Source organism: Zootoca vivipara, chromosome 6, assembly GCF_965207765.1.
Source record: "Zootoca vivipara chromosome 6, rZooViv2.hap1.1, whole genome shotgun sequence".
Classification (NCBI taxonomy): Eukaryota; Metazoa; Chordata; class Lepidosauria; order Squamata; family Lacertidae; genus Zootoca; species Zootoca vivipara.
Genome location: NC_142589.1, coordinates 69,260,419 through 69,288,007, shown reverse-complemented (window position 1 = coordinate 69,288,007; position 27,589 = coordinate 69,260,419). Strand labels below are relative to the sequence as shown.

Sequence of the window (27,589 nt, the reverse complement as noted above, 5' to 3'; positions counted from 1 at the left end):
GACCACTGGCTCTGTTAGCTAGGAATAGTAATGAAAGTAATGGAAAGTGGATTAATCTGTTCCAGACGGCCCGTGGAGTACTTAAACTTAAACTGAAGTGTACTTAACCCAAGGTATGAGTGTAATTGGTTCCAAAAGTCTGTACTTAACCTGAAGCGTACTTAACCTGAAGCGAACTTTCCCATTGAAAGTAATGGAAAGTGGATTAATCCATTCCAGACGATGAAAAACACCCCCTAAAACAGCAATTTAGCACAAATTTTACTGTCTAACGAGACCATTGATCCATAAAATGAAGGCAATAATCAATGTACTGTACTATAAAATAAATAAGACAGTAATCTAGATGAAAAAAGTTAACATTTCCAGTGGTACCCGGGGTTAAGTACTTAATTGGTTCCAGGGTGCTATTCGCACCCTGAAAAGTACTTAACCCGAGTGGCGATAGCATGCGTGCGCGAAGTGCCGATAGAGTGCTTCTGCGCATGTGCGAAATGCGCAGATCACTTCTGCGCATGTGTGCGTGGCGGAACCCGGAAGTAAACGCTGCCTGGTCCGTGGAGTACTTAACCTGAAAGTACTCAACCTGAAGCGTACTTAACCCGAGGTATGACTGTAAAGGGTTTTGTGCAAAGAATACAAGATGCATTTTGGAGGCCTCTAGTTAGGTGGAAAGAGGGGCAAATCAATACTTTAAATAAAACAAATCACACTCAACTCTGGTTTGTGCCAACCATAGTTTACTTTATTGCTTTAATTGTTACTATAATTACTGATATCTAATTTGAAGCCCTATTGAGTGCAATGGGACTTACCTCTGAGTCGGGACACACTGTAAAACTTCTATGTCATCAAGTAAGATTCAGATTACAGCCTGAGCATATAAAATAATGTGCAGTCCAACTCAGAGTTAAGCCCCACAGTGTTCAGTTCCGCTTACTCCCAGGAAAATGGCCAGAGGATTGCAGCCTAAATTAATATATTCAAAGTAACATTTACAATATAATGCCAGAACGGGACGTCCTTACTGAATTGACTCAAGAGAGTTTGGAAACTGGCCCTAACAGAGAAATTGACCAACAAAATGTGATTAGCTAAGGGACAGAAACACAAAGACTCATTTATAACTGGCTAGTACTGTTTTATTGATATGAATAAGAAAAAAACAATCCTTAAGTTCTGCAAACATCCATATCTTTTGGTTGATCTATGTTAAATCACATCCTATGCTTTAGACTGCTGGCTGTGTATTCTTATGCTATATTTTCACAGTGTACCCCAGGATTTCGGTTAAAGTAGGGGCTTGCTGTTTAAAAAACAAGTACGCCACTGAACTATTTTAAAGAACAAGCAAAAACAAAGCAAAAATCCAAATTAACTTATTAATTAATAGGTCACCAACCCAGTTCATGTTATAAAAAGTGACGGAGAGGGTAAGAATAATGAGACTACGCCCCCTACTGTTCACAGAACTAGCACTGGGTAAGTATGTCTTCTTCTTCAAAAAATTCCACCCTCCCCAAGCCTACCCAAAGGATCAGAGAGCCAATGAAAAAGCCTGTGTTCAGTACTGTATTAGCCATTGTGGGCTATGTTATATGCTTTTAGAGGTGCTATGAATAAGACTTTTCTGCTCTGAAGCAATGCATGCCAAGTGATAGAGATTTTCTTGACTTGTTGGCCATAGTCAGATGGGGGGAAGTGTATCTGGCCAGCAGGTAACCCATCAGGTGACTTGTTCTTAGAAAGCCCTGGGGATCAGCTGATTGCTGGGGCTCATAGCTGCCAACTCTCCCATTTCCCCTGGGAAATCCCCGTTTTTCTAGCTGTTCCTAGCTGAAAAAAACGGATTTTTTTGTTTTTCCCCGGTTTATTCTGGCGCGGTGGCCATTTTGGAACTGGGCGGAGCATGCTCAGAAGTGACTTTTGATGCTGCTTTGCCCAGTTCCAAAATGGCTGCAGTGCGACTTCTGGCGCGGTGGCCATTTTGGAACTGGGCAAAGCAGCATCAAAAGTCACTTCTGAGCATGCTCCGCCCAGTTCCAAAATGGCGGCAGCGCTACTTCCGGTCTGCTATTTCCGCCCGGTCCCTTATTTCTCTGACAGCAACTTGGCAGGTATGCTGGGGCTTGCAAAGCACAGCGCCTGTGCAGGGCTATGCAGATGTTGCCAATCATCTTTTTGGCAGTGCCTACAACCCCCCTTCCAGTTCATCCATATATTTACCTGCCCTCAACCTGAGGTCGTATATGTCAGGTATAGGGCAGGTGGGCGTGGTTTGCCTAAAACAACCTCCCGTCCCAAATGAAAAGGCTTGGCAGGCATAATTAGGGCCACAGACTGCAGGTTCCCCAGCACTGGGGATGATTCTCGCATAGGGCATGATAGGTCCTAAGCTCAAATCCTAGAGAAGCCCTGTATGTAGGAAAGGAAGCTATCAGATCTTTTGCAGCCCAAAGCCTGAGGCTCAAGTAGTGGGTTTAATGATGTCTCTAGGTGTTGGTGTCATTGAGACAGGGCCTGGTAATGTCACAACTCTTGAAACAAACATAGGGCATGCAGGTCAGGCATGGTACATGACCTCTTGATGATTGGGTGCAGCCTAGAGTTAAAGGGATAGCACTAGAGATGTTCAGCAGGTGCCTGAGCTCTTGCTAATTCCATTGACTAACTTGCTTCTAATTCTAGCACTACAGATGCTATTGTTGGGAGAAGTAGCTGAGGCAGGTAAGTTGAATTCAAGTACTCCAAAGCCCATCAAACAGCCTCCCCCAACGTGATGCCCTCTAGTTGCTTTACATTTGAGTAGTTTTAGCAGATCACAAAGGAGTTGCTTCAGCCCTTCGGCGCACGACCGGCTCTCTTTTCTATGCAACTATTAATGGGCCTCAATTTACATTGAAGTGTTTTATTTTCTTTGCACTGGGCTCAACTAATATGTGCTGAGGTGAAGATGTGGTCACACTTTTGTGATCCCCCCCAGATTTTATTAAAACTTTTTCATAACACAATAAGATGAAATAAACTAATCTAATAAAAACAGAAATGGGAGAGGGGGGGAGAAAAGGCAGAGTCCTCTTTCAAATGCAGCTCTTCTCTCTCACAGAAAGTGGTAGACCCTCCCAGCTTTCCTTTCTTCTCCCAGTCTCTGAAACTGGGAGTTCTTCCCTGCCCTCTTTTCCACATGGCCACTGTATTGAAATATTAAAATGAAGTGCAATTTTCTTTCTGGAAGCTGTGACATTGCATGGTAGTATTCACAACATTCCTCCCTACTATTACTCACGATTTCTTTCCCGATTCTCTTCAGACGAACTGCTCTACCCGTATGGACCCAAACACCAGGACAGAACCACCCCAAAGGCAGATGACGGGGCATCTCCTCAGATCCCCATCTCTGAGAGCTTCTACTTTTACGCCAGGAGGTATCAGTCTCTTTATGTAAGTATCACCCTGATGGTTCTCATGACCCTCTGTAGCCCTTTCCATTTACAGCAGAAAGCTCTCTGGAGATTCCCCAACTGTCTAGAAGGCAAAACCAGCCTGTGATACCCCAGACCAGGGGTAGTGGTGCTTTTCAGATCTTGGTGACCTTCAACTTCCATCATCCCTGACCATTGGCCATGTTGGCTGGGAGTGATGGGAGCTGTAGTCCAGCAACATTTGCATAGCATCACATTGGCTATCTCGTCCACAGACTTCCAGGAAGAACGCCAGGACTGGCAGGTTAATTTTTTTCACACTTTCCTTCAAAAAGCAAGGACCATCCATGATGTTCCAAAGATGACAAAAATTTCACCTGGGATAATCTACTTTTTAAATAAAAAAACGTTCTGTAGAATCAGGGGAGAAGTTGGCAGAGGGAGGGGGATTCTCTAATCCAGGCACCCCCAAACTTCGGCTCTCCAGATGTTTTGGACTACAATTCCCATCTTCCCCGACCACTGGTCCTGTTAGCTAGGGATCATGGGAGTTGTAGGCCAAAACATCTGGAGGGCCACAGTTTGGGGGTGCCTGCTCTAATCAGAGATGGCCATGTTGCTTGATCACACCTCTAAAGGCAGCAGTGTTGGACAAATAGTCCAACTGGTACATCAGGAGAGGGGAATCTGTGTCTTTCTAGCTGCTGCTGCAACTGCCATCATCTCTGACCACGTTGGTTTGGTCTGGAGCCCAACAGCGCCTAGAGGGGCACAGCTTCCCCATCTCTGATCTACATATTGGCAGATGGGCCACTGACACCTTGCAACAACCCAGGACTCCTTTAAGAGTCTTACAGAAGAGCAGCTATACAACTATCAAAAGTGTGGGGGCCCCTGTCTTCTTTTTCACCTGACCACTCTTAGTGAAAAGTGAGAGTATGCATGGAGGACTATATTATATTTCATTATTTTTTTAATACGACATTTTATTTTATTTTGCTTAATTAATTTGATTCACATACTGCCCTTCATCATAAGATCTCAGGGTGGTTCACAGAATAAAATAGAGGAAAGAAATAAGTAAATAAGTAAAACAAAACAGAAAAAAACATACTCCACCCCGCCCCTTCTCACAGACACATGTAAAAGGCTGGAGAATATTCATCAGCCAAAGGCCTGGTTGGTTATAGGGCTGCTATACATCCGGATTTTCCTGGACATTACCAGGATTTCAAAGGCGGAACTGACGTCCGGGGGGAATTTCCAAAAGGTGGCGCTTTGTTCTGGATCTTAGGAAAAAGCTTTTGGGTTTTTACTTTTTGAAATATGGCAACCCTAATGAAGAGGAACTATATTAGAAACATTGAGTAATTTTCTGCTCTGTGTCTTTGGAGGGTGCTTGGAATGGGACAGCTAGCTAGCTAGCTTGATATTTAACAGAGAAGCTAGGGCATTATTCCAAGTACATTGGGTTGTTGTTATGTTATGTTGTTATGTTATGTTATGTTGTTATGTTATGTTATGTTATGTTGTTATGTTATGTTATGTTATGTTATGTTATGTTATGTTATGTTATGTTATGTTATGTTATGTTATGTTATGTTGTTATGATTGTGGACTGGACCTTTACCTCGCCCCCCCCCCCAGGTGAACAATAATGGAGTGGTGTCATTTGGTAAGCCGGTCAGCCAGTTCACTCCTGATCCTTTCCCCTTGACGGATGGACGGGCCTTTGTCGCTCCCTTTTGGGCTGATGTCGATAACCGCATCACCGGCGAGGTCTACTACAGGCAGAGTCAAGAAAAGCATCTCCTGCAGAGAGTCACAGGTGACATCAACACTTACTTCCCGAGTGAAAAGTTCACGGCTACCTGGGCCTTCATAGCCACTTGGGACCAAGTGGCTTTCTATGGATCCCTGTCCTCCAAGGTACGATTCTTTGATCATTTCTTCATGACGGCATTTCACTAACACACCAAAAACAGCTGTATACATGACAACACTGGCTGCCTGAGTACAGTTCACTGGCATGCAAATAGCAGCTGTGGGGAAGACTGAGCAGCTTCTGGACCAAGGGGATTGGGGAGGAGAAATTTAATTTTTTCTCTCCCTGCCAAATTCTTCTTGTAACTGCTATTTGCATTTCAAGGGAATGTGCTAGTGGTACCATGTGAGACTTTGCTGGAAATGCAAATAACATATTCAGTATTGTGATATTTGCCAGGACCACAGCAGGGAGGGAGGGAGAATTACTCATGCCCCTGCTTGGTCTTTCTTAGGGCTGCCAGACGCAGACAAGGACAGAGCTCCTACGCCTTTAATAGTTGAGTCCAAGGGAATTTCAGCAGATGCACCTGCTGAAATCCGTTTTTTGGCATAATTATCAAAGGTGCAGGAGCCCTGTCCCATTTTTGCACCTGGTTATCCTAGTCTCCCCTGCAGCTGCTACTTACAGAACCAAAAAAGGTGTGTTGATTGCATTTCCACAATTAACATCCCTTCTAGTTTGGCCCTAAACTAGGCATCCCCAAACTGCGGCCCTCCAGATGTTTTGGCCTACAACTCCCATGATCCCTAGCTAACAGGACCAGTGGTTGGGGAAGATGGGAATTGTAGTCCAAAACATCTGGAGGGCCGAAGCTTGGGGATGCCTGCCCTAAACCATTCACTTCCATGGATCCAATATGGAGCAAATATAATGGCTGCCCAGGCTTTCCTACAGCTGCTATTGATGCAACAAAATGGATGAACATTAATTGCATTCGCACAGTTAGTGTCACCATCTGCTGTGAACTTCAGGTGGCCAATGAATAAATCTCAAACTTTGGTTCAAACAGCTGCAAACCCAGGGGTTACCAAAGGGGCTCCTGCCAGATGTCAGTGGACTACAACTTCCATAATCCCTAGTTTGTTGTGGGGGAGGAAGGGAAAGGAGAATGTTAGCCGCTTTGAGACTCCTTTGCGTAGTGATAAAGCGGGATATCAAATCCAAACTCTTCTTCTTCTTCTGACCATTAGCCATGCAACTTCTGGAAGACTCCACATTGGCTATTCTTGCTCAAACCTTTCCTGATTTGAACGCTACAGTAATACTCACTCCATAGCACCCAGCTCTAGCCTATAATAAGGCTTTATTTTAAAAAAGAAAAAAGCAGAAAAAATATTACAAGAGGAGGGGTGGGAAGGAAGGGGTGGTTTTATTGAAAACGCCGTCTTCATCTGGTGAAAATAAAGGCTGTTTTCTCCCATTGCAACCTGGGCCCTGCTTTACTTGTGTTTAACTGTAACCTGGCATGTATTTAATGTGCCATAAAAGTCACAATAAATCCTGATTAAATGCCTGGTTAAGAATTTTAAACCCTTGGGACACCGTGACCAGATTACAGAGCAGAGTAATAGTTCTACCAGCTGACAAAATCAAGGGAACTGTAAGTAGACGGCTTATTGCTTTCTGCTCCAGTTAACCGCAGTCTAAAAGCAAACAATATTCACTGGAATAAAGGAGGAAGATGCCACTCCCACTCGTGTACACATTCAAAAATTGTCCATATGAATTCAATGGTACACCCTTAAGGGCCAAACAAATGCAATGAATGCTTTTGAATTTTAAATTCATGTTTGTTTTTCTCATATACACGCGACAAACCATTCAATCATAGGGTGCTTCCAGAATGTGCTGTTTATGGTTTGGGATTCAATCACATACCAGCAAAACTCTGGTTGTGCAATTGTAGTTGATGGGGAGGTCCTGTGCAAGAAATCCACTTCCCCAGAATATTGGACCTTTTGTGCTAAGGAAAGTGACCAGACAATGCAGTGGGTAGTGTGGGTGTGAGATAACTGTTGCTTTGATGCAACATCCTCCTACTGTTGTTGTTGTTTAGTCGTTTAGTCGTGTCCGACTCTTCGTGACCCCATGGACCATAGCACGCCAGGCACTCCTGTCTTGCACTGCCTCCCGCAGTTTGGTCAAACTCATGTTCGTAGCTTCGAGAACACTGTCCAACCATCTTGTCCTCTGTCGTCCCCTTCTCCTTGTGCCCTCCATCTTTCCCAGCATCAAGGTCTTTTCCAAGGATTCTTCTCTTCTCATGAGGTGGCCAAAGTATTGGAGCCTCAGCTTCACGATCTGTCCTTCCAGGGAGCACTCAGGGCTGATTTCCTTAAGAATGGATAGGTTTGATCTTCTAGCAGTCCATGGGACTCTCAAGAGTCTCCTCCAGCACCATAATTCAAAAGCATCAATTCTTCGGCGATCAGCCTTCTTTATGGTCCAGCTCTCACTTCCATATATCACTACTGGGAAAACCATAGCTTTAACTATACGGACCTTTGTCGGCAAGGTGATGTCTCTGCTTTTTAAGATGCTGTCTAGGTTTGTCATTGCTTTTCTCCCAAGAAGCAGGCGTCTTTTAATTTCGTGACTGCTGTCACCATCTGCAGTGATCAAGGAGCCCAAGAAAGTAAAATCTCTCACTGCCTCCATTTCTTCCCCTTCTATTTGCCAGGAGGTGATGGGACCAGTGGCCATGATCTTGGTTTTTTTGATGTTGAGCTTCAGACCATATTTTGCGCTCTCCTCTTTCACCCTCATTAAAATGTTCTTTAATTCCTCCTCACTTTCTGCCATCAAGGTTGTGTCATCTGCATATCTGAGGTTGTTGATATTTCTTCCGGCAATCTTAATTCCGGCTTGGGATTCATCTAGTCCAGCCTTTCGCATGATGAATTCTGCATATAAGTTAAATAAGCAGGGAGACAATATACAACCTTGTCGTACTCCTTTCCCAATTTTGAACCAATCAGTTGTTCCATATCCAGTTCTAACTGTAGCTTCTTGTCCCACATAGAGATTTCTCAGGAGACAGATGAGGTGATCAGGCACTCCCATTTCTTTAAGAACTTGCCATAGTTTGCTGTGGTCGACACAGTCAAAGGCTTTTGCATAGTCAATGAAGCAGAAGTAGACGTTTTTCTGGAACTCTCTAGCTTTCTCCATAATCCAGCGCATGTTTGCTATTTGGTCTCTGGTTCCTCTGCCCTTTCGAAATCCAGCTTGCACTTCTGGGAGTTCTCGATCCACATACTGCCTAAGCCTGCCTTGTAGAATTTTAAGCATAACCTTGCTAGCGTGTGAAATGAGCGCAATTGTGCGGTAGTTGGAGCATTCTTTGGCACTGCCCTTCTTTGGAATTGGGATGTAGACTGATCTTCTCCAATCCTCTGGCCATTGCTGAGTTTTCCAAACTTGCTGGCATATTGGGTGTAGCACCTTAACAGCATCATCTTTTAAGATTTTAAATAGTTCAGCTGGAATATCATCACTTCCACTGGCCTTGTTATTAGCAGTGCTTTCTAAGGCCCATTTGACTTCACTCTCCAAGATGTCTGGCTCAAGGTCAGCAACCACACTACCTGGGGTGTACGAGACCTCCATATCTTTCTGGTATAATTCCTCTGTGTATTCTTGCCACCTCTTCTTGATGTCTTCTGCTTCTGTTAGGTCCTTACCACTTTTGTCCTTGATTATGGTAATCTTTGTACGAAATGCTCCTTTCATATCTCCAATTTTCTTGAACAGATCTCTGGTTTTCCCCATTCTATTGTTTTCCTCTATTTCTTTGCATTGCTCATTTAAGAAGACCCTCTTGTCTCTCCTTGCTGTTTTTTGGAAATCTGCATTCAGTTTCCTGTATCTTTCCCTATCTCCCTTGCATTTTGCTTGCCTCCTCTCCTCCGCTATTTGTAAGGCCTCGTTGGATAGCCATTTTGCTTTCTTGCATTTCCTTTTCCTTGGGATGGTTTTCGTTGCTGCCTCCTGTATAATGTTACGAGCCTCCATCCATAGTTCTTCAGGCACTCTGTCCACCAAATCTAAATCCTTAAACCTGTTCCTCACTTCCACTGTGTATTCATAAGGGATTTGATTTAGATTGTATCTTACTGGCCCAGTGGTTTTTCCTACTTTCTTCAGTTTAAGCTGGAATTTTGCTATAAGAAGCTGATGATCTGAGTTACAGTCAGCTCCAGGTCTTGTTTTTGCTGACTGTATAGAGCTTCTCCATCTTTGGCTGCAGAGAATATAATCAATCTGATTTCGATGCTGCCCATTTGGTGATATCCATGTGTAGAGTCTTCTCTTGTGTTGTTGGAAGAGAGTGTTTGTGATTACCAGCTTGTTCTCTTGACAGAACTCTATTAGCCTTTGCCCTGCTTCATTTTGAACTCCAAGGCCAAACTTGCCAGTTGTTCCTTTTATCTCTTGATTCCCTACTTTAGCATTCCAATCCCCTGTAATGAGAAGAACATCCTTCTTTGGTGTCATTTCTAGAAGGTGTTGTAGGTCTTCATAGAATTGGTCAATTTCACTTTCTTCAGCACCGGTAGTTGGTGCATAAACTTGGATTACTGTGATGTTAAAAGGTCTGCCTTGGATTCGTATCGAGATCATTCTGTCATTTTTGAGATTGCATCCCATTACAGCTTTTGCCACTCTTTTGTTGACTATGAGGGCCACTCCATTTCTACTACGGGATTCTTGCCCACAGTAGTAGATATGATAGTCACCCGAACTGAATTCGCCCATTCCCTTCCATTTTAGTTCACTGATGCCCAGGATGTCGATATTTATTCTTGTCATCTCATTTTTGACCACATCCAGCTTACCTCCACTCATGGTTCTTACATTCCAGGTTCCTATGCAATATTTTTCTTTACAGCATCGGACTTTCCTTTCGCTTCCAGGCATATCCGCAACTGAGCGTCCTTTCGGCTTTGGCCCAGCCGCTTCATCAGCTCTGAATCTACTTGTACTTGTCCTCCGCTCTTCCTCAGTAGCATGTTGGACGCCTTCCGACCTGAGGGGCTCATCTTCCAGCGTCATAACTTTTATATGCCTGTTGTCTTTGTCCATGGAGTTTTCTTGGCAGGGATACTGGAGTGGCTTGCCAGTTCCTTCTCCAGGTGGATCACGTTTAGTCAAAACTCTCCACTATGACCTGTCCATCTTGGGTGGCCCTGCATGGCATAGCTCATAGCTTCTCTGAGTTATTCAAGCCCCTTCGCCACGACAAGGCATTGATCCATGAAGGGGATCCTCCTACTACTTTCCCGCAAACAAATGAGACTGGATGCTCATTGATTAGCCAACTTTGTCTAACCTCCCTGCAAACAAACCAGGATAACTGCTCAATAAACGGGTTGTCTGGGAGTGGCCAGAGAAGCTATAAACAATACATACCTCACCATCCAGGAAGGTGGATTTACGCTATGGATGCTCCTCTGCCTCTTATACAGTACATGGGTAAATTAGGGAGCTTCAGAAGAAGGAATTGACCACTGAAAGGCAAGCTGTACCCATCTACATTCCAGTTGCATTATTCTACCTGTATATAAAGGGATTGAACCTGGGACCTTTTGCATGCAAAACACAAGCTCTAACACTGAGCTGTGGCCTCACAGAAACTCTGCTCTGGGTACCGAGTTTTATTGCTGATGCTATTCCACATTATACAGGAAAAAGTGCAAAGCATATGGATATGAGAGACAACCAGTCATTATACACCTGCTGTAGGGAAGAGGGTGCTGATATTACCCATTGATCATGCATTTGGTGTTGGTTTTTAGTAATTGGGTTAGAGAATAAAAGGCGAATTCCCTGGATGCCTAGATCCAAGTTTGGGGCAAGTGTTATTTGGTGAGAGAGTCCCAGCAGAGATTTAAAATAACAAAACATACACCAAACTAAAGTGTGGAAATATAGGCCATTTGACATTTAAAATATCCCCTTCTAAGTTTCTTTTAAAGTTTCCCACTTAGCATAAAAAACACATTTGACAAGTTAAAAATAGTTTATTTACAAACTCTTTGACGGTCAGATTCATGCGCTTTTCCATACAGCAGCTAGAAAAGACAGGCAGCACAACTTAGTTTCAAAAAGTGGTTAATACTTCTAAATTATTTGTATAGAAACACAAAGATGGCTTGCTAAAGCCATGTGGTCTAAGCTTGGAGCATTCAGCTTAGACATCCTTACATAAAGGGTTCACATAGTGAAAGAGAAAGAACAAAGAGTTTGGTAACCTTTCCTTCCAAGGTGAGGATGTGGGACCCAGCTAAGCCTGGCAGGACTACTTACTCTATGATATTAACCCCTTAATAGCAGGGACGTGGGTGGTGCTGTGGTCTAAACCACTGAGCCTCTTGGGCGTGCCAATTGGAAGGTTGGCAGTTCGAATCTGTGCAACAGGGTGAGCTCCTCTTACTCTGTCCCAGCTTCAGCCAGCCTAGCAGTTTGAAAGCATACCACTGCAAGCAGATAAATAGGTACCACTGCGGTGGGAAGGTAAACAACCTTTCCGCGCGCTCTGGCTTCCATCATGGTGTTCCATTGTGCAAGAAGCAGATTAGTCATGCTGGCCACATGACCCAGAAAGCTGTATGTGGACAAATGCCAGCTCCCTTGGTCTGAAGCGAGATGAGTGCCACACCCCACAGTTGCCTTTGACCATCCAGGGGTCATTTTACCTTTTACCTTTACCTTAACTCCTTAATGCATTAATTAGAGTTAAGCATGTTGGTTACATGAGACTGACATATCCCACATTTGACACCTGTTTTGTATAGGTGAACACATTCCAGGCTGTTTTAACCTCCAATGGTAAACTGTCTTTCGTTATACTGAACTATCAGGACATCCAGTGGATCTCAGGGCAGGCAAGTGGTGGAGATGCTCACACCGGCTTGGAGGGCACACCTGCTCAGGTAAGTCCCACCTGTGGTTACATGCTGAAAAGAAGTAGTAGTCCTAAACATCAAAAGGGCACCTGATTGATGAAGGTAGATGATCTGGTTGATCCAGTTCAGCAGTTCACTGTATGTTATGTCACCAGGAGGAAGTGAAGTTACCTAGCAAACCATGTATTCTGGAGACACATGAGCAGAACTCTCATCCTTTGCTCATGTTCCATTTCTCTCTTCTAGGCTGGATTTAACAATGGGGATGCAAACAACTACTTCAACATCCCTGGATCTTGGACTCCAAACATCATTAACGTCAGCTCCACGAGTAACATCATGGACCCTGGGCGCTGGATCTTTGAGGTGGATGTCTTTGCAGTGCCAAATGGCTGTGTTTACAAAGGTATGTTGATTGCGATTCATCTAGAAGAGCTATGAAGGATTCAGATCAAATTCTTCTAAAATCTTGGGTAGAGTTGTAAGGGAAGAATAGAACATCTGCTTTGCTACCAGCTCCACACCCACCAACCCCTGTCCTCCCAGGCCTCACCAAATTCACCCACTTCCCTTAGACCTCCTCCCACTGCTCCTGCTTATACTGCCTGCTTCACTCCAAGGATGCTGTTTCAGATCAGAGGTGGAGGGCAAGGAAGAGGGAAATGGCAGGATGGTAATGGCAGAGGGCAAGGAAGAGGCAGCATAGCAGGATGGTAGCTGGGCAGTTGCCTAATCCTGTTTTGTGCCCTGCCCACCTACCTCTGTCTCCCTCCTCTGCGCCCCTTCTCCTTGGACACCAGCAGCTCTCAGAAATGTGCCACCATGCTGTGATTTGCAACACCACCTGTTGGTAGCCATGCAGACAGCAGCATGGCAACAGGGTAAGACCTAGGGTAGGGAAACTGGATCCAGATAATGGGCCAGATCCTTATCCCCCTGCCATGGATGATCCTGCCCAGCTATCAATCACCCAATGTCAGAATGTTGGGTGACCCATTTATGACCGCATGGACAGTCAGCTGACCACCAGGGCTTTGCAGGTGTCACCAATCAGCTGATTGGCAGTGCCTACTAACAGCCATGGGTCCTTTCATGTCTTTACCTATCACACACCTGAAATCATATATGGCATCAGGTGTAGGACAGGTGGATGTGCCTTGACTTGCCCCCAACTCCCTTGGGAGCCAAATGAGCAGGCCTAGTTGCCCTGTGGGTTGGAGGTTCCCCACCTCTGCCATAAGGGAAGGGTCATCGGTCGGTGGTACAGCTGATGCTTCACATCTTCAGTGAAGTGGCCAGATGAAGGCAGAAATGTCTTGGAGAGCCTTGTCTAGGTGGACCTTGTATAAGGCAGATTTTCTGTATATCCATCTTATTGCCGTTAAATTTTAGCATCTCTTTCCTGCTTTGACTAATATGTGCTGTTCTAACCTCATGTGTGAGGTTTGCATTGGCTATTGCTTCAGTTGGGTTTGTAATGTGACTATAATTAAACCAGAATGCTCTTGCGCAAGCTATTGGCACAATCCCTTCTGGTCACTTAAGTTGCTTATGACTTGCATTCTGTCTTGATAGCTAATTTCCTGCCAGTCAGTGCCACCTTCTGGACTGAATCAGCTTGCGAGGAGAAGTGCCAGTGCACGTCTGAAGATCCCAGGGTGACGTGCCAGGCCAGTGGGTGCTCTGCAGATGAGATTTGCCAGCCGAATTCCTGGTACCATGTGTGCCGGCCCACCCATAAGGCCACCTGCCACGCCTTAGGTGGGCGACACTACACCACCTTTGATGGCCGACTATATCAGTTCCAAGGCAACTGTGTTTATGTGCTGTCTCAGATGTGTGCACCCTCAGACAACCGCAGCCTGGAGTATTATCGGGTGGAAGCAGGGATTTCAGGGAAAACCCCAGAAGTGTCACAGATAGAGCACTTGCGCATGATGGTCTATGGACAGGACATTGCTGTAATAGCCAATTCTGCTGGGCATGTCATGGTAAGTGCTTTGAATTCAACAGCCAAGATAAATCCTAAACTCTCCAGATTTCCCTCTGCTCTTCTTCCCTTATTTACTATTTTTCTTTTTCTCTTTGCAGCCTCCCCTCTCCCCACACCATTTTCGCTCAAGGGAATCTGCAAAACAGATTCTCTACCCCTGAGCTAGCCTATGAATCCTGCACCACACTGAGCTATGATCCTGCTTTCTTTGCAGGTGAATACTGGAATAGATACAGGAACATAATAGTGTCCATAATTCCATGAGTTCAGATCTCGGATGTCTGTCTGGATAGATCTCAGATCTATCCAGAACTGTTATCATGTGGGGCTTTAAACACCAGCATCACTTTCTTAAGTACAATCTTACAATCTTAGCCAGAGCTAAGCTATGGCTTTTAACTCTGCTTTATTCTGCTGAACCCCCTTCTAGATCAATGGAATCAAGAGCCTTCTTCCTGTGACCCTCCTTGGTGGCAAGGTCCGAGTGCATCAGAGTGGATTCTCAACTACGATAGCCACTGATCTAGGGGTGGAAATTTCCTACAAGGGGAGTCAACATGTGGAGGTTGCTGTTCCTGCCAGCTACCATAATGCCACCTGTGGCCTCTGTGGAACCCTGAATGAAAACCCCACTGATGATTTCTCGACTCCAAACCGATCCCTCGCGGCATCAGCAGCTCTGTTTGCTAAAAGCTGGCAGGTGCACTATGCGGAGGACCAGTGTGGGGACACCCAAGAGTTGCCAAGCTGCCCTTCAACTGAACTGGCTCTTTTTTCCAGCCCAGAGTACTGCGGCATCCTGAAGGAATCTCCGGGTCCTTTTGCAAACTGTGCAAAGGCTCTGCCTCTCTCCAGCTTTATGGAAAGCTGCACGTATGATCTTTGCACATCTGCGGGCAATCGGACGGTACTGTGCGAATTTCTCCATATTTATGCTGGAAGTTGTCAGGCAGCAAACGCCACAGTTGGGCAGTGGAGATCGGATGAATTTTGTCGTGAGTCAACAATAATAATTGTGGTGACAATCACCTCTGAGCCCCTGTTTTCCAGTCTAGGCTTGTTGCGAGGACGGCCTGGTGGGGTAGGGAGCCTGAGGCCTAGCAGCTAAATGCAGCCTCTCTAGGGGCTGAAGGGACTTTGGGTTCAACAACACCTGGGAGGCCATAGGTTTCCCACTGCTATCTTATGAGAGAGGGCCAGAAGAAGGCAGCCCCTGGTTTCCTCGGGTGAACAGGTGTGTGTGTGTGTGTGTGTGTGTGTGTGTGTGTGTAGCCCAGGGTTTCCTAAATTTGAGTCTCCAGCTCTTTTTGGACTACAATTCCCATCATCTCTGACCACTGGTCCTGCTAGCTAGGGATGATGGGAGTTGGAGTTCAAAAAGCAGCTGGAGACCAAAGTTTGGGAAACCCTGGTATCAACTCAGGTACCGTTTGCATGATTCAGGAACCTAATTTTCTTTTCAAGCCCAGCCATGCTATTCAGTAGGGTGAAGCAACCTTCTTCAGCTTGGAGAGAGTTGGTAAAGGCATAAATGGCTGTTCGAATGGTGCAGCACAACTTTATGAAAAATTGGGCTTAATAGAGTGTGTATGTTTGCACTCCTCTCCAGGAAGCAAAATGTCTTGGGCCAGCACTGATTTCCTCTACCCCTCTTCATACATCCTTTCTCCATCAGGAATCACTTGTCCAGAGAACAGCCATTATGAGCCTTGCTCTACTGCCTGCCCAGCCAGCTGCTTGGATTCCACGGCCCCACTTTATTGCAACGAGCCTTGCAGGTAAGGACAGGCAAATCCATCAGTTTTGGTTTTCCAGTCACATTCTCTACATTCTTAGTTTGAATTTTTTTTAAGTCCTCAAGAGAATCCATCAGCATTTTATTGCAAATTTCTCCCAATAGACACATATTTGTGTACAATTTCCCCTAATAGACAGAATTATGCAATGTAATTCCCGCTAATAAAATGCATTTTTTTGTATCTTATTTTCACAAATGTATGCATTTTTATGCACACTTTACCTCAGCATATGCCAAAAAATGCAAAGAAGAAGAAGTCCCAGCAAAAGAAGAATGGATACAAAAACTTGTGGAATGTGCAACTTTCTGCAGAAATAATAATAATAATAATAATAATAATATATTAATATTTATACCCCGCCCATTTGGCTGGGTCTCCCCAGCCACTCTGGGTGGCTTCCAACAGAAGAATAAAACACAATAATCTATTAAACATTAAAAGCCTCCCTGAACAGGGCTGCCTTCAGATGTCTTCTAAAAGTCTGGTAGTTTTTTTCCTTTTTGACATCTGTTGGGAGGGCGTTCCACAGGGTAGGCGCCACCACCGAGAAGGCCCTATGCAAAACTTACCGGAAAAATAAGAAATCAAGTTAACAAACTTTTAATAAAAGAATGGAAATGGTTTATTTAATATTTACAAACTGTAGACAGATTAGAACATTGGCAGGATTGTTGTAATAACCTGCAGTTTTATAAGAGTATACATTTAAAGTAGATGAATAAATGAGCAAATTAAGTTAATTTGGATATGCAGAAAATATCAAAAATAAATGTAAGGAACTGCAAAAAGGGGGGAAGGAAGTCACATTTTGAAATGTTAAAATGATTGTAAAATTATTGAAATGTATAAAATTGAAACTCATAAAAAGCATATGCATTTCTGTACACATTATTGGCTGGAATACTGCAGTGCAAAATTTGCAGGAATTTCGGTTTTGATACTGGTAGTTCAAATTAGGTGGACTCGCCTCTAGACATGGGTGCCAACTTCCTTGGGCCCTGGGTGCCCGAGCACCCACAAAATTCTCCATGAAGGGGCCAGGCACCCACAAATTTTGGTGCCAGGGCTGTGCATGCTACATGGCACTCACGGCCCCAGGCTCCCATGGTTGCAGTGCCAAGCTGACGCTCCTGCCTCTAAATGTGAACTGAATGGAATTTCTTCCCCGTCCCCTACTTGCAGGGAGGGCTGCTTTTGCAACAGAGGCTACATTCTTAGCGGAGGAGCTTGTGTGCCCCTGGACCATTGCGGCTGCACTCTGAACGGCCGGTATTACCAGGTGGGAGATGACGTGATCCTGACAGATACCTGCAGCCAGAAATGCTCCTGTAGGCGCCCTTCTCACCCCATGGAGTGCCAGAAGCATGAGTGTGGGGCTCTGGAAACATGCAGAGTTGTGGGCGGCGTGCTGGGCTGTTACCCGGCGACCTTTGGCAACTCCTGGATGTTTGGGGACCCCCATTACATCACTTTTGATGGGGTCGCATTTGACTACGAGGGAACGTGCAAATACACGCTGAGCAAGTACTGTGCCCCCCAGGGAGCCCTCCCTTACTTCGCCATAAAAGTGGAGAACGAACACCGGGGCTCCTTGGCCGCAACATGGGCACGTCTGGTAGAGATAGATGTCTATGGGGAGCACATTGCCATAGCGGCTGGTCAGTACGGCAAAGTGCAGGTAAGGACCTTGTCCATATTCTTTCCTTGTCTGGTTCCACCTGGCATTATTTTGTGTTGCATGGCAGAGAAGGATGTCAATGGTTGGATGCACAAACTCTTGAGCAGGCTTGGCAGAGGAGGAGGAACACGGGCTGAACGCAGATCCAGACCTGGATCCCTGTCGTCACGCTCAACGGGATGCATGTTCTTAATTGTGTTTTTTATTTATTTGATGGTATTTGTATACTAGTTGATCGTAGGGTTGCCATATGTCTGGAACTTCCCGGATCCATCCTGAATACTGCATTCGGCAGCAGTGTCCAGGCAAGTCTAGTCGTATGGCAAGCCATGTCAGTAGTGTCATTTTCACTTGTTTTCCTTAAGAGTAGCTCAAAAGCATCATTTTTTGTGTGTGTGTGATTTTGCAAAAAAGAACATCAACAACTTTGGCCAAAAGCAAAACAAAACAAAAAACTCAATGACTTTTCACTCTGGATTTTCACGGTCCGGATTCTTATAAGCAGTTTACAGAAAATAAAATGCACATTAAGATTATAAGTAAAAGTCATTTAACCTACTCCCCTCCCAAAAAACATATAAATAAAATCATTAAAAAAAAAAAGATACGTTGTTTTCAGCACTATACCTCCAGCATCTATCTGAATTAGACACTGCCTTTCTATACAAATATTGTGCAGTCCAAGGGCTGGTGTCCATCCTGGCTCTCTTGCAAATGTGGATCCTGAATCAGCAGGGGGCGCACACATAAAACCCTCCTCCTGCGTATGAATGACCCTTTGCTACAAATGGTTGTCACCTATACTTTTGAATTCATGTTGCAACTTAAGCCGGTGGCTCTTATTTGGCTGGTACAATATCTTACTTACTAGTCTTATTTTGGATCTAGCCAGTACTTTTTTTCTGGGGGGGATGCAGGGGTTCACATACCCCCTAAACATTTTTTGTTTTGTTTTTCAATATCAGTAGGAAAATGAGAGTACCCCTAAACATTTTTCAAGGAAAAAAACTACTGGCTCTAGCTATTTATTGTAGCTGTGCTAGGATGTACTAAACCAGCAAATTCTGAAGATGCCAAGGTTTGGCCAGTGAGAAATGGTGCAATGGTAAAACCTTCAGAAGGTATTACATCCACAACTGAAATGTTTACTTGCTTATTAATCAGGGGGGGGGGGTTACAGTTGGTTTTCGAACAGCTTAGTTCTCGAATGTTCTGGATTGCTTAATATGTAAAGTAAGTGTGCTGCACCCTTTTGTTAAGTGGTGGAAGGAATGTAACTCTGGGTTAAATTGGTTGCTATTCAGTAATCCCCCAAGAGCACTCTGTGGTCCAACCACTAATATGCAGCACAAATCTATCTGACAGAAATGTGGGCAGAGAAAACCACATCAGTAATTTATTATTATTATTGAAATCAATAAAGTGGTTTGCTCATTAAAGTAGGCTTGGCTACGTCCAACCACAATTCGGCTTGAGGAATGTATGCTGCACCAGCTTAAAAAGTGCTTTGATAGACAAATCACATGCACCTCTACTATACTTGTTTGGGAAATGGGGGGGGGGGAGGACTGGGCTGCAACAGAGCCATTTCCCTCTGGGAACATTGGAAGCTGCTTTTAATGAGTCAGACTGCTATTCCACCTGGCTCAGTATCGTGCATGCTGATTGGCAGTGCCTCTCCAGGGTTTGAGATTGGGAGTCCCTACCTGCCCTAGGTGGAGATGGCGGGGGTGGAAATTGGGATCCTCTGCATCTTCTAACACTGAGTTACTGCCACTACCAAAAAAGTAATGGATGGTGGAGGGCTTCCGAAAAGATTGACGATCATCATAGTTGGGAAGGATGCTCTGTAGTGACAAGCAGACGCTCTCCGGGACGTCAACCCTACTCGGAGATGCCAGGGATTGAACTGAAACCTTCTACATGTGAAGTATGTATAGATGGAGAAGCTATGGCCTGTATCCATCTAGGCTGTGTTGTGTTTCCCCTGTGTGCTGAAGTATTGTTACAACATTTTGTTCTGCCTCTCCTCTACGTAGTTCCATACTTCTCCCATTTTAAAAACACAATTAAGTTGTCTGAAACCACATGCCCCACCCAGAACTTGTGATGGGTGAATTTGTGGCTGGACAGTGTTGCTGAACTCCAACTACCATCAGCCCCAGCCAGCATGGCCAATGGCCAGGGATGATGAGAGCTGGAGTCCATCAACGTCTGGAGGGCACTGAGTTGGGAAAGGCCTCAAGAACATCTTATTGGACACTTTTGAAAGCCTATGAGATGGCGGTGAAAGCTGCAAAGAAGTCTTACTTCTCAGCTTCCATCGCATCCGCTAGCTCTCGCCCGGCACAACTTTTCAGAATAATTAGGTCTCTAACAACCCTAGAGGAACAGCCAGATTTAAATACGAATTTTACCCATAGCTGTGAGGCATTTGTGAGCTTTTTTTGTGGAGAAAGTCTTGATACTCCGCCGTGTCCTCCCTGCCAATTTGGATACAATAACAGAACTGGAGGCCCCTTGACTGTCTTCAAGTCCAGTATTGGACCACTTCGATCAGATACTCCCTGCCGATGTAGACAGATTCCTCCGAGCTGGAAGGCCCACCACTTGCTCCCTTGACCCGTGCCCGTCCAGGCTGATTAGAGCGTGTCCAGATGAGGTACGGGCCCCCCTGGGTGAGATCATCAACTTGTCCCTTGGCACAGGGACTTTCCTAGAGGAGTTGAAGGAAGCAGTGGTGCGTCCGCTCTTAAAGAAAACATCTCTAGATCCTTTAGATCTATCCAATTATCGTCTGGTTTCAAATCTTCCGTACCTGGGTAAGATAATTCAGAGAGCGGTTGCCGAACAGCTTGGTAGGTTTCTGGATGAGACATCAGCTCTAGATCTATTTCAGTCCGGCTTTCGCCCTGGTCATGGGACCGAGACGGCTCTGGTCGCCTTAACAGATGATCTCCATAGACAGCTGGATCAAGGTGGGTCGGGGCTGCTGATTCTTTTAGATTTGTCAGCAGCCTTTGATATGGTCGATCATGAACTTTTAGACCACCGCTTTGCTGACGTGGGGATTCAGGGCACAGTCCAACAATGGCTGCGCTCCTTTATCTCAGGTCGGGGGCGGAGGGTGGCGCTAGGGATGGAGTTGTCACTGCGGCACTCCTTGGTGTGTGGAGTCCCGCAAGGTGCAATCCTTTCCCTGATGCTTTTTAATATCTTTATGCGCCCCCTTGCCCAGATTGTCCAGAGTTTTGGGCTGGGTTGTCATCAATATGCTGATGACACCCACCTCTATCTGTTGATGGACGGCTGCCCTGCCTCGGCGCCAGACACACTGACCAAGTGCTTGGAAGCTGTGGCTGGATGGCTACGTGGGAGCCGGTTGAAGCTAAATCCTTCGAAGACAGAGGTCCTCTGGCTGGGTCGGGACTACATGGGGTTGGGGGGTCAACTCCCATCTCTTGCAGGGGCTCAATTAGTGCCAGTGCCTTCTGTCAAGAGCTTGGGTGTAACCTTCGACGCCTCCTTTTCCATGGAGGCGCAGGTTGCAGCCACAGCTAAGGAGGCCACGGGATCACATTCATCCAGTGCTTTACCAGCTGCACTGACTCCCGGTAGAGTACAGGATCAGGTTTAAGGTGTTGGTTTTGACCTTTAAAGCCCTATGCAGCTTGGGAACCTTGAACCTACAGGACCACCTCTCCTGGCATGCCTTGCGGAGGACCTTAAGGTCCACAAACAACAATATTCTGGAGATCCTGAGCCATAAGGGCAAGGGCCTTTTCAGTATTGGCCCCAATTTGGTGGAACGCTCTCTCACAGGAGACCAGGGCCCTGCGGGATTTGTCATCTTTCCACAGGGCCTGCAAGACAGAGCTGTTCCGCCTGGCCTTTGAGTTGGATTCAGTCTGACCCCTGTGTTTTCCTCCCTCATGGTTTGGATTTATGGACTACTTAAAATGAGGCTGCATTTTAAATTTTAATATTGTATTTGAATCTGTATTTTAATTAATTGTTTTCTTTTCTTTTATGTCTTATTGTAATTTTATTGGTGTTGGCCGCCCTGAGCCCGGTTTTGACTGGGGAGGGCGGGGTATAAATAAAAATTTATTATTATTTTTACTTAAATGGGGATGTGAATGCCGCCATAATGGTTTGAGAAAGACATCTCCCTGCCTTTCTTTCCATTTAGCTGAATGGCATCCTCCTCCAGCTGCCTTTCGACTTTGGAAACGGGAAGATCTATGGCTACTATAGTGGCTTCTCTGCCATCATCCAGACCGATTTTGGCCTCTTTGTCTCTTACGACTGGTCCTACTATGTGTCATTTTCTGTCCCCAAGTCCTATTCCGGACTGCTCTGCGGCCTCAGTGGAGACTTCAATGGGAACCGGAGCGACGACTTCAAAAGCCCCGATGGCACTGTGCTTCTGGATGCTGTCGCTTTTAGCAATAGCTGGAAGGAGGCCACCTCACCTTTCCACTGCACAGCGGTTGGGTTTCCGCCACACTGTGACAAAGACCTGCTAGACCGGTACTCCTCTGTGAGCTCCTGCGGAATCATCCGCGATCCAGATGGGCCATTTAGACTCTGCAGTGACCCCGATGTGGCTCAGGTCTACTTCGAGAGCTGCGTGAAGGATATGTGTGTCACGAACGGCAGCAATTTGTGCGAGGTCCTGGGCACATACGCCCAGCAGTGCCAAATTCACGGAGCCACCATTAAGCCCTGGAGAGAGATCACTGGGTGTGGTAAGGGATTGCCAACTGGCATGTGAACTGCAATAGCAATACTGGTCACAGTGTTTTAGAGCAGTGGCTCTCAGACTGTGGCCTGCGAACTCTATTCAGGTGGCTCACAAAAAAACGGTTGCAGAACTGTCAAGAATATATGTTTTGGGCTAGGCACTTGATTTATTATTTCTGACAGTTGAGATCTTTTAGGGCTGGATTATTGAACAGGCTAATAAGGCCCCAGCCTGGGGCCAATGATTGTCATAATATGTTGCAGGCACGGTCCATTTACTACTACTTCTTCTTTTTTTAAAAAAGAGATGTCAGTTAAAGACAAGGCTACAAGTTATGTTATGCATAGCTGCCAAGTTTTCCCTTTTCTCGCGAGGAAGCCTATTCAGCATAAGGGAAAATCCCTGTAAAAAAGGGATAACTTGGCAGCTATGATGTTATGATTTCTAGAATGAGAAAGAAAAGCTTATTAAATATCCCATTGGGATCCCCCAGCAATTTTTTCAACTGGTTTACAGAAGGAGATTTATTTTTTTTAAGAATCACTGCTTTAGTGTATTCAAAGAACTTTGAACACATTTTCTCACTCATCCTTGCAACAGTCCTATAAGGTAGGGGGGTGAGGTTGGGACTGAGAAATTAAGGCTGGCAAAAACAGCATCAGTGCCTGCTAAAGCCCCAGCACCAAAACAAAGTTCACCACTGAGGTCTGCTCTGCAATTCTCCTTTAAAAAAACAAAAAAGTTGTATCTGCCAAGGTGCCCATTGCAATCGACTCCTCTACAGTTTTGACATATTTACTGACACCAGAATAGTTTCTTTAATTACTTTAGTGGTTTGTAATAGTTTCAAATGTAATTAAAGATAAGAGCTGGTCTTTCCCCTAGAGATTCATCTCCAGTGCCATAAGCAGTGCTTCAGCAAATGCTGTAATTTCACCTCTCTCCTGGTTCATGCATCCTTCTGAAAGGATTTCTCTATCCCTCATCAGCTTGTTATCTCTGTCCGTGGAGATAAGAACAACAGATAACTCTGTCATAATTATTCGCCACTTAATTACAACTTTCGGGGAGCTCCGAAAGCTGCGACTGACCTGCTTAGCTCCTTCCCGGAAGTCCGTCTCCTCTACAGTGTTGAAGGAGCTGCACTTTTGCATTCTCAATATCTTTTTGTTTGTGCTTGTTTCAGAGTTGCTCTGCCCTGCCAACAGCCACTATGAGCTCTGTGGACCTTCCTGCCCTCCTTCTTGCACCCACCCAGCTGTGCCCTCCAGTTGCCGGACTGGGTGTGTCGAAGGGTGTCAGTGCAACCCTGGCTTCGTGCAGAGTGGCACCGAGTGTGTGCCTCGCCAGCAGTGCGGCTGCACTCACGGCGGAAGATACTACCTGACTGAGGAAACCTTCTGGCAAGGAGAAAAGTGCAGTAGCTTTTGCCGCTGCGATAGCACCACCCATGCCGTCACGTGCACCCTCTCATCCTGTGGTCCTGGAGAGTTCTGCGGCATTCGCAAAGGCGTTTATGGGTGCCACAAGCTGCTAAGTGGAACTTGTTGGGCTTCGGGGCATCTCCACTACACTACATTTGATGGGCGGCATTATGACTTCCAGGGCACCTGCAAGTACATATTTGCAGAGCTGTGTGCGGCAAACACATCTTTACCCTTCTTCAGGGTTGAGGTTAAGAACGAGAAGCTGCACAACAGATCTTTGTCTGTGACCTCAGAGGTGTTTGTGCAAGTGGGCACCCATCAAATACATCTGCAGAACAAACGCCAGGGAACTGTCAAGGTAAAAAGCATGGGGGAAAGCTCTGAAGCGGGGGGCAAGCAGCCTTTTTGCTCCTGCAGCATTGGCAGTAGTGGGGCTGCACTAAGGAGCTGCATACAGGCTTTCCCTGCCATGTAGGGGGAAGGGGAGGAGAAGACCCGCCCCCAGTGGCAGAACTTCATGCTCCGGCACCGGGGGGGGGGCGGAGAGCAGGCAGTGGGAGGGCTTGCGCGCATCCCAGGGATGTGGCGCACTGCCCGCATTCCTCTTCCTCTGCCAGTGCCTGCCCCACGTTGGCAGGGTGAGAGAATCCCCTTTGAAAGCAAGGGTTGCATTGGTGACGGCCAACTTTTTTCAGTTACAAAGAATCTCCGTGCTGTGGTGCAGAAGAATACAATGGGGGTGCAGTCAGCCCCACTGGGAGGCAGTCTTAGTGGCATATTTGCAGAATCGCCTGCAGTGGCTGAAGTTCCATGGCTTATACTGTGGCAGAGCAGCAAATTTGTTAGCCCCCCCCCCAATGGGTAAAGATAGTGATAGCAGAGGGACCACCCAGGAGGGCAGGTCAAGAGGGCCACATGTGGCTCACTGATTGCCCACATGTACACCAAACTGTGGAGGTAAGGTTCAGCCGCTCTTGTGAAGAATCTGGGGCTATGATTGGTAGCGAGATGAGATGCAGGTACAAAATTCAGAGAAACGGGGCGTGGGGAGGGGTTTTAAGGATGAAGAAGAAGCAGGGCAACGCCAGAAGAGAACTGACATAGCCAGGGGCATATGAATTTATTTTATTTTATTTTGACAAAGTAATAATCACAAATAAAAAAGAATAAAAATGTGCACCCCACCACTGAGATCATTCCATTGTAACTATCCAAACTCCCAAAATTTCAACACCTCTTGCGATGGTTTGACCCAGGCACCTCCAAACTTTGGCCCTCCAGATGTTTTGGACTACAATTCCCATCTTCCCCGAGCACTGGTCCTGTTAGCTAGGGATCATGGGAGTTGTAGGCCGAAACATCTGGAGGGCCGCAGTTTGGGGATGCCTGGTTTGACCCCATTCTGTTTTAACAGTACAAATTCTACAAACACCCCCCATATCTCCTCAAAATCATTTCTCCTGCATATTCCCCATCTTACCTTAATGGCACATGTTAATTTATCGTTAATAGCTTTATCCTACACTATTCTTCCACTTTATATTCTGCTTGCCCTTTCACTTCCTAGCTATAATAATTCGTGCAGTTGTCAATAAATTTGTAAGCAAGTCCTTCATAGCCTGCGAACCTTCCATTGTATCATAAATTGATAATAATACTACCTCTGGACTTTCACTCACCTTTAAACTAGCGATTTCTGTTATCATGTGAACATTTAAGGCAGGCTTGCCCAACCTGGTGCCCTCTAGATATCTTGGGCTGCAAATTCTATCATTTCTAGCCATCGGCCATCCTGGCTGGGGCTGAAGGGAGCTGTACTCAAAAAAAAGGGGGGGGGAAGCTGGAGGGCTCCAGGTTGGGGAAGAATGTACTGAGGGAGCAATCAGGTTGGCTCATAGTTAGGCAAGGATTATTTTGCAACAGGAGCTAAGATGCAGAGTCAGAGCAAAGCAGGTATGAGACTCATGCAGAAGTCAAGGAGAGACCTCAATGAAACAGGAAACTAGTCAACAAGAGACCCTGGAACCAAGCCTAGTCAAGGCAAAGTCACATCAATGAGTCTCTTGATGTCCAGGTAAGCTACCCAATCTCACCAAGGCCAGATTAGTAAAGATTCCCGGACAATTGTGATTTTGGAGTTGTCCTTAGCGTGGCCGCTTAAGCACCACATGAAATGCATCACTAAAAGTGGGGGCACCAATTTGCATCAAATTTGCACATTGAAAACTCTACACTCAACTCCTGGACTTTGTTGTGAAGTAAGGAGAACAGGAGTGGTTTCTTAAGGGCCAAAGTAACTTTACCACCCAGAAGCCTTGTTGCGGAAGAGAAGATAACCCTTCAGATTAACCAGTCTCTGACTTTTTGCTTCCTTCAATCAGATTGATGGGATAACTGCAAACCTTCCAGCCAGTGTTAATCAAGGAGAAGCTGTCATTTATCAGCATGGAGTGTACACAACACTGAGAGCGAAGTTTGGCCTGGCAGTGAGCTTTGACCTGGCCCACAGCCTTTTTGTCACCATCCCTGCCGAATACACGGGCCGTACCCGCGGGCTTTGTGGCAACTTCAATGGAGCTGCCGCGGATGACTTTATGATGCAAGACGGCTCCTTGGGGAAGAATGTCTCCTACTTCGCGGCGGGTTGGAAATCTGAGACTGTGCCGGGCTGTGACGGTGGCTCTGCTGACCCCTACCCTCAGTGCCTGGAGCAGAAGCAGATCCTCCAGGCAAAATGCGAATGTTGGATCATCCAGAACCCCACTGGGCCCTTTGCTGCTTGTCAGTCTGAAATTAGCCCTGAGCCCTATCTGTCTGATTGTATATTTGACCTCTGTGCCTCCCCAGGGGAAAGAAGAGTCCTGTGCCAGTCCATTCAGAAGTACGCCACAGCCTGCCAGAGAGAAAACCTGAGAATCTCAGCTTGGAGGAACGATACTTTCTGCAGTACGTATCTTGGAGCTGTGTTACACTTGAAGCGGAGAAATCTGTCGGTGTTGGTTTCTCATCGTTCCTCATTTTCCCCAGTCTTCAGTTCAGTTCTCCACATTTTTGCAATGGTTTGTGAAAAAAATGCTCATGAAAACCTGCAAAAATGTAATTGCACACTTCCCCACAATATACACATTTTTGTGCTGTATTTTACCCAATAGACCCATTTTTGCAAAGCAACTCATATAGTGCACTTTATATGTTATTTTCACTACTATGTGCATCTTAACGCACACTTTCCATTAAAAGAATGGGTGACAAAGTGTGTGTGTGATGGGGACTCATATCCTTGGAGAGGGAGTTGAAATTCTCCAACACCTTATCTCTGAAAACTGTCTTGTGTTAAAATTTGGTTTATTTAATGTTGAAACTCTGAGCTACTCCAGGCAGGTGGTAGTTGCTGCTGTTGTGTTGCAAAATGTTACCGATGCACAAATAGTACATTAGCAGTGGGCTTATCCACACAACATTCTTCTATATTAATTGATTATTATTATTATTTATTATTTATTATTATTTATACCCCGCCCATCTGGCTGCGTTTCCCCCACCACTCTGGGCAGCTTCCAACAAAGATTAAAATACATTAAAATATCACAGATTAAAAACTTCCCTAAACAGGGCTGCCTTTAGGTGTTTTCTAAATGTCAGGTAGTTGTTTATCTCCTTGACCTCTGATGGGAGGGCGTTCCACAGGGCAGGCGCCACTACCGAGAAGTCCCTCTGCCTGGTTCCCTGTAGCTTTGCTTCTCGCAGTGAGGGAACTGCCAGAAGGCCCTCAGCGCTGGATCTAAGT

At 45.6% G+C, this 27,589-nt stretch overlaps 1 protein-coding gene across 1 annotated transcript in view; it reads left to right on the top strand.

Annotated features, from left to right (window-relative positions):
• Positions 1 to 27,589, top strand: part of LOC118086739 (IgGFc-binding protein-like) — a 70,170-nt gene that overhangs the window by 539 nt on the left and 42,042 nt on the right. The window contains exons 2-14 of the mRNA XM_035118732.3: positions 1,394 to 1,482; positions 2,689 to 2,727; positions 3,311 to 3,441; positions 5,070 to 5,351; positions 12,048 to 12,185; positions 12,405 to 12,564; positions 13,734 to 14,149; positions 14,582 to 15,146; positions 15,827 to 15,929; positions 17,133 to 17,628; positions 21,821 to 22,379; positions 23,562 to 24,160; positions 26,184 to 26,748. Of these exons, the coding sequence (XP_034974623.3) occupies positions 1,443 to 1,482; positions 2,689 to 2,727; positions 3,311 to 3,441; positions 5,070 to 5,351; positions 12,048 to 12,185; positions 12,405 to 12,564; positions 13,734 to 14,149; positions 14,582 to 15,146; positions 15,827 to 15,929; positions 17,133 to 17,628; positions 21,821 to 22,379; positions 23,562 to 24,160; positions 26,184 to 26,748 (4,093 nt within the window). The 5' untranslated portion in view covers positions 1,394 to 1,442. The remainder of the gene's footprint in view (positions 1 to 1,393; positions 1,483 to 2,688; positions 2,728 to 3,310; positions 3,442 to 5,069; positions 5,352 to 12,047; positions 12,186 to 12,404; positions 12,565 to 13,733; positions 14,150 to 14,581; positions 15,147 to 15,826; positions 15,930 to 17,132; positions 17,629 to 21,820; positions 22,380 to 23,561; positions 24,161 to 26,183; positions 26,749 to 27,589) is intronic.